Source organism: Macrobrachium nipponense, chromosome 41 (genome assembly GCF_015104395.2).
Source record: "Macrobrachium nipponense isolate FS-2020 chromosome 41, ASM1510439v2, whole genome shotgun sequence".
Lineage (NCBI taxonomy): Eukaryota > Metazoa > Arthropoda > Malacostraca > Decapoda > Palaemonidae > Macrobrachium > Macrobrachium nipponense.
In genome coordinates this window covers 47,518,086-47,531,678 of record NC_061102.1, presented here as the reverse complement: position 1 = coordinate 47,531,678, position 13,593 = coordinate 47,518,086, and the positions used below count along the sequence as shown (strand labels likewise).

Sequence of the window (13,593 nt, the reverse complement as noted above, 5' to 3'; positions counted from 1 at the left end):
CGGTATGGTGTTGGCGTGCCAACGCGTTGGCCGCGAGGTCGATTCTTGGGCTTTTCATTGAGGAGTGAGAGATGTGTATTTCTGATGGCAGAAGTTCACTCTCGACGTACTTTGGAAGTCACGTGAAGCCGATGGTCCCGTTGCTGAATGAATAACCATTGGTTCCATGTAACGTAAAAACACCATTCAAACAAACAAACAAACAAACCCGTGGGGTGGGGTGGGGAGAAAAGCCACACACACACTCACACCCTCAAAACATGAAAAAGACAAAGCAGTCGTGAGGCAAAACGTGAAGCAATTAAACTACCAGAGAGGAGGAAAACGAGCTAACAGAATAATACAATATTTTTAGCATTCAATATTTAACCAGTATCATTAATCAAATATAATTAAATGACAACAAGATGACAATATATGTGTGTTTATGTGCAAATGTGCACTTACGTATATTCAAGTGTATGACTCTGGCTTGCCACATATATCTTTTAATGATTCCAGATATCTTGATATAGTTCCTAAGGCCTCCTGTGCTCAAAGACATTGTGGTGGTAATTCCACTCATTCAAAGTATCTTTCTCTACTATTGTTTAATTAGAGATTTCTTGTGTCGTTGTCTGCAGCTTGTTACGATATTAATCTTGTAGAAACGGCTTTTGGAAGCCGTGATTTCCCTTTACCCAATAAAGACAATCGTCGGAAGACAATCAGTTTGCCCTCCTCCATACGTTCCTCACCATCAGGAGAAATCTGCAATTACTGCAGTACATAAGGCCTCTATAATCAGGCGCTCCTAGTCGTCCTGCATCATCTTTATAGCTTTTGTTCCCACTATAAAATGCTCAGAGTAGTAAGTTCACAAATGGCTGCAATTTTACTAAAGTGCTCCAATCCTTTTTGCCCTAGTTTTCTCGCTCATAATTGTTACATAGTGATCAATTTGGTCATACAAAAACTGGAGTTCTATTTAGTTCTTATCTTCGATCATGGAATAGGCCTCCGGCACCATTGTTCTGTTACATCTACGTTCATATTCAAATATAACCATCGGTAACGTCTTTAGTATTGTTAGATATACGTTTTATTGCTCACTATTCCTTTTAATGTTATTTCGTACCTTGGTGCTATTCTTGTCACTCATGTGGTTCAGTCCTTCTACAAATACTTTGGGAATCTCTAAAACTTATGGTTTTCGTGTATGTGAACGCTAATTTATTTTGTAGCGTAACATTACGAGCGATATATACGTTTGTTTATCCGCTTTTTGATTCATTCTCCCAGCTACGTATTTACATTCATGTAGAAAATGCTTTGCCAGTTGTCAGGTACTCTTCTTGATACATATATATATTGAGAATCTTAATAGGAATTTGTCCGGTTATCTTGTTAAATATCCTGTTTTCACTGAGAAAACTTATACTCTGTAACCAAACATATTTTTTACCAAATATTATTTGCAATGTGTACGTGTTGTTTAGGAGCAGGTAAAAAAAAAATTTGAAATTTAGATGCTTTCTCAGTATACAGTCTTACAATGAAAAGCCATAAAGATTTAAACATTCAAAGCGAACAGAAGTCTCCAGATGGAATTTAAATCAGTTAAAGGAGTTTATTATATATTATATTGATTAGATAAATACATGGTAGCTAAGAAGATTTAAAAAAATATCAACCACACGAATTCGGTGTTTTAGGAGAACATTCTTTGGCTGAAGCTACCAGTAACATTTTAATTTTATTTCTTCAAAAAAATCAACCACACGAATTCGGTGTTTTAAGACGACAATCTGTGGCTGAAAGTGCTGGTAACGTCTTTATTCTATTTCTTAATTTCGTTTACCTCCTTATTTTACCACCTGAGTCTGATACCACGATGCCTTTCACTAGATTCCCCTAATTGATTCCCCGGAATTGAACTGCGTCAGGGGCCGGTTGACACTGACGGAAGGGGCGCGTCCGATGGTATTAACACAGTCGTAATTAAAGCTCCCTCGTGCGTTCCCTTTATTGAGAGGGTCATGTTTTCCCCGACAAATTTTCCCAGTTATTGTTTATTCCTGTCACGTAATCAGTCGCGGGAACTAATCCCCTCCATGAAGAAGGAGCTTGCTGGCCTTCGGTGAAGGTGGAAGGGTTTGTGATGCTGGAGTCCATATTCATCGTCACTTTTGAGTCATTTTTGTTGGTTATATAACACCAACTTTGGTTACGCGGCACGTGAAGTATTCCACGATTGGTTACGTAAGCTCTCCCCCCCCCCCCCCCCCCCCCCCAAACATCCCAGATCTTAATATATAGGTCACATAACGTCGTTAATCTAAATCCCTCAAATCTTAATATATAGATCACATATATCGTCGTTAATGTAAATCGCTGTTGGTTACGTAAATCCCCTGGATCTTAATATATTAATCACATAACGTCGTCAATGTAAATCGCTGTTGGTTACATGTAAATCCCCCCAAATCTTAATATACAGGTCACTTAACGTTGTCATTGTAAATCCCCAAATCTTAATACGTTGATCACATAACGTCGTCAATCTAAATCGCTGCTGGATACGTAGATCACCCAAATCTTAATGTATTGATCACAATGACGTCGTTAATGTAAATTACTGTTGGTTGCGTAACTCCGAAGATATCTAAATCTCTGCTGATTATGCAGCCTCTCCAACCGAAAATAATGTATGGATACATAAAACAGTATTTATTAAACGAATTTGAATATTCGTTATATGGTGCCGAATATTCGTTATATGGTGCCCAATACTTGAGGTCTTGGTTTCTGGGCTCAGGATATATTTTATTGGCCGCTGTGGGTAACGTGATTCCTTCATCTTTTCCTCCTCTTCATATGGCATCGTCTATATTGTGACAACTGATATTTTTTCAGAAGTTTAAGTTTCATCAAAATGTTTTAGATTCTATCTGAATTGATCTGAGTCAACTTTCAGGGTTCCACATATGGACAAATAGTTGGTGTCGTTTCTTATAGGCGTCTGCGAGTGGTTACTTGTGGGAGATATTTTAAAAGAGTTTTTTATTTCAGGTGTTTCATTATCCTCCGTGTAGGAGCTATACTGTATGATGAAAGCATTGCATTAAATAAAAGTTTTCCCTTTCAGAAAATAATGAGTTACCCTATGCACGTAATGACTGGATGCACCTCTGCATAATTACTATTTTACCTTTCATATGTTCTGTGTGATTCCATTAAGTAGATAAGTTGTAGTGTTTTAAGTGTTTACAATATAATATATATATATATATATATATATATATATATATATATAATATAATATATATATATATATATCAATGTGTGTATGATCGTAGTGGGGTTGGTGTTTATTCGTATATAATATGGTGTATATGTTTATGTAGTTTAACCCAATTGTGTATACATACATATATATATTATGTATTCACACATTTATAATATAGATGCATATGTATGCATATATTTTCATATATATTTATATTTATACATTGACGTTCCAAAAAAAAAGAAATAGAAGTTCGTCAAATAGCTTTTGTCCGAGAATGGAAACAGTCAAATTGCTTAGTAGCATACATTATCGTGAATTGTAAGTACCGTTGACGTCCATGCATACTTTGCATTATCCATATCAGCCTATAGGTTCCCCTGAATATCTTGAATTATATTATTTCATCACAAGGTTCTGTGTGTGAATAAGGAGGAGCAGGCGGCCAGAATGTTATTCTTTTATTCAACTGGGTACTAACTAAATTTTATGCTGGGAAAGAACCTCAATAGGATTATTCCTATGAAACCGCTGTATCTGTTTAGATTCTTGCTCTCGAAATTTACGTGGGTGTAAAAAAAAAAAAAAAAAAAAAAGAAATAAGAATAGTTCTTAAGGAACCGTAATTGCATTCAAAGAGACATTTGATTTTCTTGTTATGTATCGTAGGTCTTCCGTACTTTTCTTTGTTTACGCAGTTCCTAAATTCACTGGACAACCTCTTATGCAATTTATTATTATGTACTAAGCTGATTATAATTGGGCAAAGGAGGGTGAAGAAAAATCCAAAATTAACCTTCTAAATTGATTTTTTTTATGAACCAGGGGACTTTAGAGATTACATTCAGCAGACAACACTATAAGATTTAGATGAGACGTATCTTAGTCATGTTCCTTTTTAAATTCCTTCACCAAGACGGGCTAATCATGTACTAGGAAATTCATTATGTGAAATGTATTTACAGTTTGGATTTATCGGTCTGGCAGCCCGAGTTCGCTCCCCACTGCTGCCAGTGCGGAAGCAGAGGAATTTATTTATGGTGATTAGAGATTCATTTCTCTTTATAATGCTGTTCAGATCCCACAATGAGCTGTAGGTCCCGTTGCTAGGTAACTAATCGGTTCCCAGCCACGTGAAAAAAAAAAAAAATCTAATGCATCGGGCCAGCCCTTGGAGAGCTGTTAATCAGCTCAGTGGTCTGGTTAAACTAAGATAAACTTAACTTATTTATATTGTATCTGTTGGTTCAATCAAGGGAACGGAGGCACATTTACATAAACCTTAATCTCTGTATTCCTCGCGAATACATTTGTGTTTAGAGAATAATAAGGAATTCGGTATTTTTTGCTAAGTCTGTCATAGTGCTCGAAACTGAAGAACCTCTACGAACTTTTAAGTACATTTGCACGTAATTACTTTATTCTTACATATATGTATGTATTTGTGTATGTATATATAATGTATGGTAATTCTTTTACTTTATTATCTCGGGTTGAGGAGGGTACCTTATTGTAAAGGCCTTTTCCTATAGTGTTATAAGTGTTTGTGTTGAAGTTTATATATAATTATAAAGCAGCACATTCACTCATGGGTTTGTGTGCAATATATATATATATATATATATATATAGTAATATATATATATATATAGATATATATATATATATATATCTATATATATATATATATACATATATATATATATATATATATATCTATATATATATATATATATATATTATATATATCAATATATATAATATATATATATATATATATATAGATATATATATAGATATATATTAATATTTTATATATATATATATTATATATATATATATATATATATGTAGTAAGGGTGAAATTATTTCATTACCTACGATACACTGATTTCTTTGTGAAACCTATTTAGCCAAGAGTTGTATCTTAGAAATATATGTGTAATTATTTATGTATGTATTGTATTATGTATATACATACTATATACATGTTGCTTCAGTAGACTTATACATATTTTACGTGTGGAACATAATCTTTCTCCATTTTAATATGAGCTTCATTGATTTCCCCATTAAAAGCTTCCATACCGGTATTTATATATGCAGGCAAGCGTGTGTGTGTATGTATGTATGTGTGTGCGCGCGCTCCCGCCCGCCTGCTCGCTTATAATGCTTTCTTGTGCGTATGTGTGCACCAGCTTTGACGTGCGTGCCCCGCCCCCCTCTGCATTCAAAGTAATCGTTGTTATATATTCTTTTCTCTCTCTTCCAGTCAAACAATGATTCATATCTGTTCTTCCTCTAACCAGCGAGACTAATTGTATATCTCGGTTTGTGACATACGTGCGTGTGTGTGTGAGAGAGAGAGAGAGAGAGAGAGATAGAGGAGAGCGAGAGAGAGAGAGAGAGAGGGGAAGGTATAATGTTAGCATTATAAATTTCATTGTGTTTATCTGTGGCAGGGAAAAACAGTCCGAGAGGGATTCAGGTGAAATACTTATTCACATCTCTCATTATCATAATGAGAGAGAGAGAGAGAGAGAGAGAGAGAGAGAGAGAGAGAGAGAGAAGAGCGAAGGCCCTTACACGCTCACGTCAGGTTGTATGTGCATGTGTGTGAGAGTCTTGCTTGAATGCGCATGCCTGGTTGACGTCACTTATCCAATCCATTCATCTTTCTCATTGATTTCTCGTCATCCGTCTTGCGTCTCTCTCTCTCTCTCTCTCTCTCTCTCTCTCTCTCTCTCTCTCTCTTCTGTTTGTGAACAATAGTTACGCTATGTCTCAAGGTAATTTCAACCTCTTTTTGGAGATTCTATGATTAACTGTCTCTTGTGTAAGTTTTTTGTTTTGTTTTATTCTCTGATATGCAGTTTTCTCTAATTTATTCAAATTGGCTTATAACACTATTGTCATGGAGTGTAGTAAAAAGAATGAATGGAGAGAGAGAGAGAGAGAGAGAGAGAGAGAGAGAGAGAGAGAGAGAGATAAGAGAGAGGAGGAATAGAAGAAGGAGAGAGAGAGATATAGGGAGGAAGCGAGTACTTTATTCTTATCATGTCTCTTGATTATAGACCCGAGATTGACAAGTGAGTAAACTCAACTTCTTAACTATGTTTCCTTAGGTATATATATATTGTTTGTCCTGTTCTATGTTTCAGTTGACATTGTCTTCTGTGTCGATTGGAAGCTTTTGCCTTTTACTGCTTTCTATTTAAATAGTTTTTTTTTTGTCTATAATTAGCCTTTTCTGTAGTAACTGGAATGTTCGCTTTGTGTACTGACAGAATTTTAGTGTTGGTGGAGTGACTGCTAGTTTTGTGCCTACTGTCGTTGGCCGCGTTCAGCTTCCTGTGCAAGTAGTCGTTTTTGGGTAGCTGTAGAGGTGAAGCAGAAGTAGATGACGTCAGTCAAAGGTAGCCAATATGCTGAAGAAGGTGTCAAATAAAGGAGTGCATGGTAAAACCTGTGAACGTTATTTCAAGCAAAACAGTTACTGATACCAGTGAACGTTATTTCAAGCAAAATAGTTCATGGTAAAACCTTCGAACGTTATTTCAATAATAGATTTGAATTTAATGTATACATACCCATCGTCCGTGATTTTTTTTTTATGCCCAAGATGACGAGATGCTAAATTGCTGAAGGCGAGAGAGATCGAAAATGAAATCGCACTAAGTTTTCATTTACATCCTTAAGAGTCCATCACGTTACGAGTCATTAGTGATTTGCAAAGTCTCTGGCATTGTTGGCAGTTCGTCGTTACTTGGCGTTACGAATAGGCGAGTCCTGAACGAATTCTCATATTGGTGTATATGGTGTCCGAGAGCCGTGAGATACGTTGGACCTCCTACGTGCGAATGTTTGGCTGTGCCAAAAGGTACTACGTAATAAAAGTTCGAGCTCCAGATCAAAGAAAAACTGGAGGGGTCGGGGTGTAGGGGGCGGGGGGAGACTGCTGGAAGAGAAAGGACTTCGAAACGGAGGGTAAGAAAGGTAGGAGAAAAGAGAGAGAGGAAATTTAAAGTTTCCAGGAAAAGACGGCGTTTGAGAATACTGAGGAAAGATGAACGACGCCTACAGAGAGAGACTTGGTGGGAGAGAGGAAGAATGCCGAAATAATTTTATAAAAAAAATAAAATTAAATTATAATAAAAAAAAGGGCTTGTGAAAGTTGTAGAAGGAAATGTCAAGAACGTCAAGAGTGAAGTGTAAGTAAGAAGAAAAGAGAACGAAACGCTGAAGAATAAGAAAAGAGTGAGAACATCATCCAGCAATGGCCGTAGGACACACACACACACACACACACACACACACACACACACATACACACACACACACACACACACACACACAGTTGGGAGAAAATTGCTGTGTAAGAATAGTAAAAAAAAAAAAAAAATAGAAATGGCAAATAAACTCAACTGACAAGTGGGGGGCGGAAATGGCCTTTGATAATACCCGTAGAAAATACGGAAAATGTGAAGAATTCAAGGGAAAAACTGGAATTACAAGGAAGACCATCATGTGAAATGAGACTGGAACTACAAGTAAGACCATCATGAGAAAAGACTGGAATTACAAGTAAGACCATCATGAGAAAAGATTCTGGAGTTACAAGTAAGACCATCATGAGAAAAGAGACTGGAACTACAAGTAAGACCATCATGAGAAAAGATTCTGGAGTTACAAGTAAGACCATCACGAGAAAAGAGACTGGAATTACAAGTAAGACCATCATGAGAAAAGAGACTGGAATTACAAGTAAGACCATCATGAGAAAAGAAACTGGAATTACAAGTAAGACCATCATGAGGAAAGAGACTGGAATTACAAGTAAGACCATCATGAGAAAAGATTTCAAGTAAGACCATAATTGAGAAAGACGGAATTACGTAAGACCATCAATGAGAAGAGACTGGTGGAATTACAAGTAAGACATCAATGAGAATAGAGACTGGATTGGATTACAAGTAAGACATCATGAGAAAGGGAGTACTGAACTTGAATTAACAAGTAAGACCATCATGAGAAAATAGACTGGAATACAGTACCCAGGTACGCATATGAGGAAAGACTGGAATTAAGCAGTAAGACCATCATGAGAAAAGAGACTGGAATTACAAGTAAGACCATCATGAGAAAAGAGACTGGAACTACAAGTAAGACCATCATGAGAAAAGATACTGGAATTACAGGTAAGACCATCATGAGAAAAGATACTGGAATTACAGGTAAGACCATCATGAGAAAAGAGACTGGAATTACAAGTAAAAGCATCATGAGAAAAGAGACTGGAACTGCAAGTAAGACCATCACGAGAAAAGAGACTGGAACTACAAGTAAGACCATCATGAGAAAAGAGACTGGAATTACAAGTAAGACCATCATGAGAAAAGAGACTGGAATTACAAGTAAAAGCATCATGAGAAAAGAGACTGGAATTACAAGTAGACCAGATGGAATTAAAAAGAAGACTGAATAACAATAAAAGCTCATGAGAAAAGACCTGGTTATTACAGTAAGACCATCAAGAAAATGAGAAAAGAGACTGGAAATTACAAAATAAAAGTAAGATCATAGAAAAACATCATAGAAAAGAGACCTGGATTACAAATAAAAGCATCACGAGAAAGAGACTGGAAACTACAAGTAAGACACCCATGAGAAAAGATACTGGAATTACAAGTAAGACCATCATGAGAAAAGAGACTGGAATTACAAGTAAAAGCATCATGAGAAAAGAGACTGGAATTACAAGTAAGACCATCATGAGAAAAGAGACTGGAATTACAAGTAAGACCATCATGAGAACAGTAGAAATAAACAGATGCCAATATTAGCCAAAAAACCTTATCTGAGTCAGTTTTAATGGTGTAACAGATAAAGCGAAACCTATCAAAAATCATCGATGAATGATTTTATCAAAGATCAAATGTAATCACCATGAAAGACCTTACGGCACCTAAAGACGGGGGAGTGACATATAAAATGACTATTTTGACATCATAAAAGACTGGAGGGAAGACCATCAAGTATTTTAAAGGTTCAATGAAAAACATGAGGAGTCCATTACACTGCCTGAATTGTCTTATCAAAAGGGAATTTTGGCGTCACCTATATTATCCATATAGTGTCGGAAGTTTAAATAACTCTATTTGACATCAGAAAGGTTTGAAGGGATGATCATCGTTCAGAAAAAAGAAATCGAAGTTGTCATAAGGAAATTTGGAATGAGTAGGCGAAAACTTTGCGTCATCCAAACTAGGCATGACAAATTTATGAAATAGATGAACAAGAAAATCGTGTCCTAAAGAATACTAGAAGAAAAAATGGTATTCTCAGGAAAAATAAAAGTATAATAGTGGAATAGCGCCATGAAAAACCTATTTGAAATAGTGTCAAAAAAAAACGGGAGGTGAATTAGCTCTGAAAGATGGCACTGGAATTTGAAGACAGGTACTGTACTAAGTAATATATCAGTATGAAATGTGTGACGCTAATATGCAGAGAGATACGTTAAAACATTTGACGAGCTGACATGGCTTAATAGAGAACCTCCCTGAAAAGTGTTATAAATCTGAGATGACAAAATGAAGGTATTTTAACGCCACTGTAATTTCTTATGCCTTCGTGTGTATCTCCAAGATCTGGTTATTAGCTCTTGCACTGGATATTTTTATTATTATTAATATAATATATTAGCAGGTTAAAAGTATGTCCATACGGAACAAGCCAAAAAACCCCTTTCACTTTTCACTTTCTAGCAGTCCAAAGACATAACTCACGTGCGAAAGGATGTGTAATAAACTTTGCTAAGAGGCGCAGAGCCATGCAATAGAAATAATTAAATCAGTAGATCATAAGTATATAGATACGTAACAGTAAGTGAGTGAAAGTACAAAAAGTTTACAGAGGTTTGAAGATCCTCTCTTCGACTTATGATCATTAGAATCTACTGGTAAACTCTCCCGGCGTTGCCCAATTAGGAAAAGAGGATGAACAAACTCTGATAATAATGAATAGCCAGACGTGCCCCCACAACAGAATGCGGAACGTTGAACAAACGTTCAACTTGAAATATAAACATTTGATTTACGTAGGTATGGGTTTCACACTTTGCTATTATAGTAGTTCGTATGTTGGTATACGATTGCTTCGTTTGATTACAGCAAAACCTCAGCATATGTATGTATATTGTATTTATCTCTGTATTCTTGCACTCGTGTGTGTGCAATTAAAGATACTTATGCATACATTTGTACGTGGTAGGCTTCGGGATAAAAGTACCCGACTGCTGCATAAGAGTTTGCAGGAATTAGAGTTGATTTCTTGCTCTTTTTGTGAGGTAAGGTATTCGGTGGTCTAGAACTGGATGTGAAATTAATTTTCATCTTCCCCCTAATCGGCTGTTCAACTTATATGTGCTCGACGAGTGTTTGAAGGATTGGCTCCTATTATCCGAAGCTTTAATGGCAGGAGTTTTAAGGAATGAATCAGCATCCCACTGAGCTTCCATTGCTGACAACCTTCCAAGAATGCAGCTGAAGTGTAAAGGTTTTGTGACCCTTCAGACTCGGATTATTCGGCAGTTTCCACTTCGTCTGCATCATTCAAGTTCCTTGATGCAAATTACGTAACAATTAGTGTTTTGTTTCCATTTAGGAAAAGTGATGAATGCCGACGAAATGCCCAGGACAGAGTTTATAGCTATTACCTTGTTTGTCTTTGGAAAAATGTTGGCCTACAATGTTTGTGAAACGTGAAACGCAAACCTCGATTGACTAGAGCACATTGTGAGTGCTCGGTACTTCTCGGTAGTTGATTTACCATAATAGATTTTCTGGTTATCAAAATATTTTCTCACAGAGCCATTGTTTACAGTATTAGAATAAACTTTTATTATTCGAGCACATTTCTCTTTTCACTTCGATTTTAAACTGACAATCACTTGCGTTTTAATGCCATTAAAAATAAAATCTGGCGTTGAAGTGGTATTGGCTGCCTTTTCCGTTGCATCTTGAGAACTTGAACTGTTTCTGGCCCTCCAGGTATGCGTGCATGCAGTTTAACGGGGCCTACTGTCGGTGATGAGTTCTGTTAAGACATCGCTGCTTGGGATCTTATATATTACTCATCTTTAGAGAGCGTTCAGGTTTTGCCTACGCATTTATAACATCTAGAGAGAGAGAGAGAGAAGTAACTTTGTGGATTCTTTAAGCGAGATGTTTCTCTCTCCTTCTCACCTTGGAACTTTGTGGTATTGTTTTGTAGCCATCTTTCTGTGCATCAGTGAACCCAACAGATCTGCAACCGTTGATCCTCTTCTCGAAAGACTTCAACTTTGCGTCAGGCAAACCACAAACGCTTTAGATGCGATTGCTAGGGAATTCTACTCAGTGATAGCTTTTCTTTGCCTTTACTCAATTGATTTAAGATTAGTGTTAAAAAAATACTTGAGTTACTTTGTTTTTAAATGGTTAAGTGGTGAGCGGAGGTTTAAAGTTTAATTCTAGTGAAAAAATAATTTATGAATGAAGTTCTTGTCCTTGATTTAGTGATGGGTTTTCAAATTCAGTGTCAGATAACCATCGCTGGATAGTTTGTTTCTTTTATTTTAAAGGAATCAGATTTGTGTGGGAAGAATGGTAAGTAAATACAGGGAATGATAAGTGTATTTTACTACTTTTTATATGAATGAAATGACGAATGGAAACAGTTTAGGAATTCATGCATTTTCGTAAACTCTCCATGGACATAGAACACTCTTTCTGCTTGGTGGACTGAACTAGAAATGTAATTGTGGTTTAGTTCAAGTTCTGCGTCAGTAAATTTTTATTTTCCATCTGTTAATGTACGTGGCAGCTGTTCAGTTTCGCTCGCTCGGTGAAATCAGGTTATGCTGAAATATTTTTCATGGCTTCTCTAGCGTGTCTTTTTCATAGAATAATGTTGTCAGATTTTTTTTTTCACGTGTGCATGTTGATTGATAATAAGACGGGATGTGCCTTTCCGAATGAGTATTTTGAAACTACTAGGATCAGAGCATGAGTGTTATTCATAAGGATCGTTTATTTTTTTTCATTTTTGAAGAAAGCGTAGACGAAAAAAATTTTTAATTCATTATGATAGCTTTTGCCATTTTTTTCCTATAGCGATAATTGGAATTGACCAGAATAAAACTGCCCATTTCCACTGGCTTGAGTGAAAGAACATTGCTTATTCCCCCCGTCAGGAACCACCTGCTCCTGCTAACCTGAAGGACGAGCTGATCCTCGACAGATTAGCGGCGCTGTCGTCGAGGAATAGGCACGAAGCCCTCAAGAAGGAAGCTGCAGATCTCGAGCGTCAAATTGCCCAGTTGCAGGATTCCCAGGAAACGCTTCTCAGAATCCAACAGAGGTAAGTTCACCTTTAAAGCTTAAATCATCTCTCCTCCTCCTCCTCCTCCTCCTCCTCCCCTCCTCCTCCTCCTCCTCCTCCTCCTCTCCTCCTCTTCCCTGTCCTTGCTTCTATTTCCTCACTCTCCTCTCTTCTCTCGTATACCTACATCATACATCCCCGTAGAGGGATAGTGCCGTCAGTGCACCTCATGCGGTGCACTGTAAGCACTACTTTAAGGTTCTTGGCAGCCTGCCTCCCTTAGGCCCCATAGCTGCCACCCCTTTCGTTCCTTTTACTGTTCCTCCTTTCGTATTCTTTTTCTTCCATCTGACTCTCCACCCTCTCCTAACAATTGATTCATAGTGCAAACTGCTTTTAAGGTTTTCCTCCTGTTACGCCTTTCAAACCTGTTACCGTCAGTTTCCGTTTCAGCGCTGGATGACCTCATAGGTCCCAATGCTTAGCCTCTGGTCTAAATTCTGTATTTCATTCCATACATCATACATAATGCCGGCGCATACATGAGTCAGCATTTTTAAAAGATAGATTTGATTTCAGTGAATTTATCGTCGGAATTGATTACTATTAGATTTAACGGACTGGTCTCCTCCTCCTCCTCCTCCCCCTCTCCTCCTCCTCCTCCTCCTCCTCCTCCTCCTCCTCCTCCCGATTACTTTGTAATGAGTGCCCATGGCTGCTTGTTAAGACTTCGTTTATGTTAAGGGATGTCTGTGTTTTTGCTTGCCGCCGCGAGAGACTTATGTTAGATCGGAATGAGAGGCAGCCTCAAGTGTAATGACTCTGGCACACAAATGCCTTGCGTAGAATCATTTTGAAGGAGATTGCTGGGATCCTTTTTATGAACTCGACACCGAATTAATGTACGTGGAGGGGTGGTAGTTGGCTTTTCTGTATGATAAACTATGTTGAGGCGGATGTTCT

General features: G+C 37.2%; 1 protein-coding gene across 12 annotated transcripts in view; it reads left to right on the top strand.

Annotated features, from left to right (window-relative positions):
- Window positions 1–13,593, top strand: part of LOC135212740 (SH3 and cysteine-rich domain-containing protein-like) — a 635,516-nt gene that overhangs the window by 265,433 nt on the left and 356,490 nt on the right. For all 12 annotated transcript variants that reach the window (XM_064246459.1, XM_064246455.1, XM_064246457.1 and 9 more), the window contains exon 8: window positions 12,503–12,669. In XM_064246459.1, coding sequence (XP_064102529.1) covers window positions 12,503–12,669 — 167 coding nt within the window. The remainder of the gene's footprint in view (window positions 1–12,502; window positions 12,670–13,593) is intronic.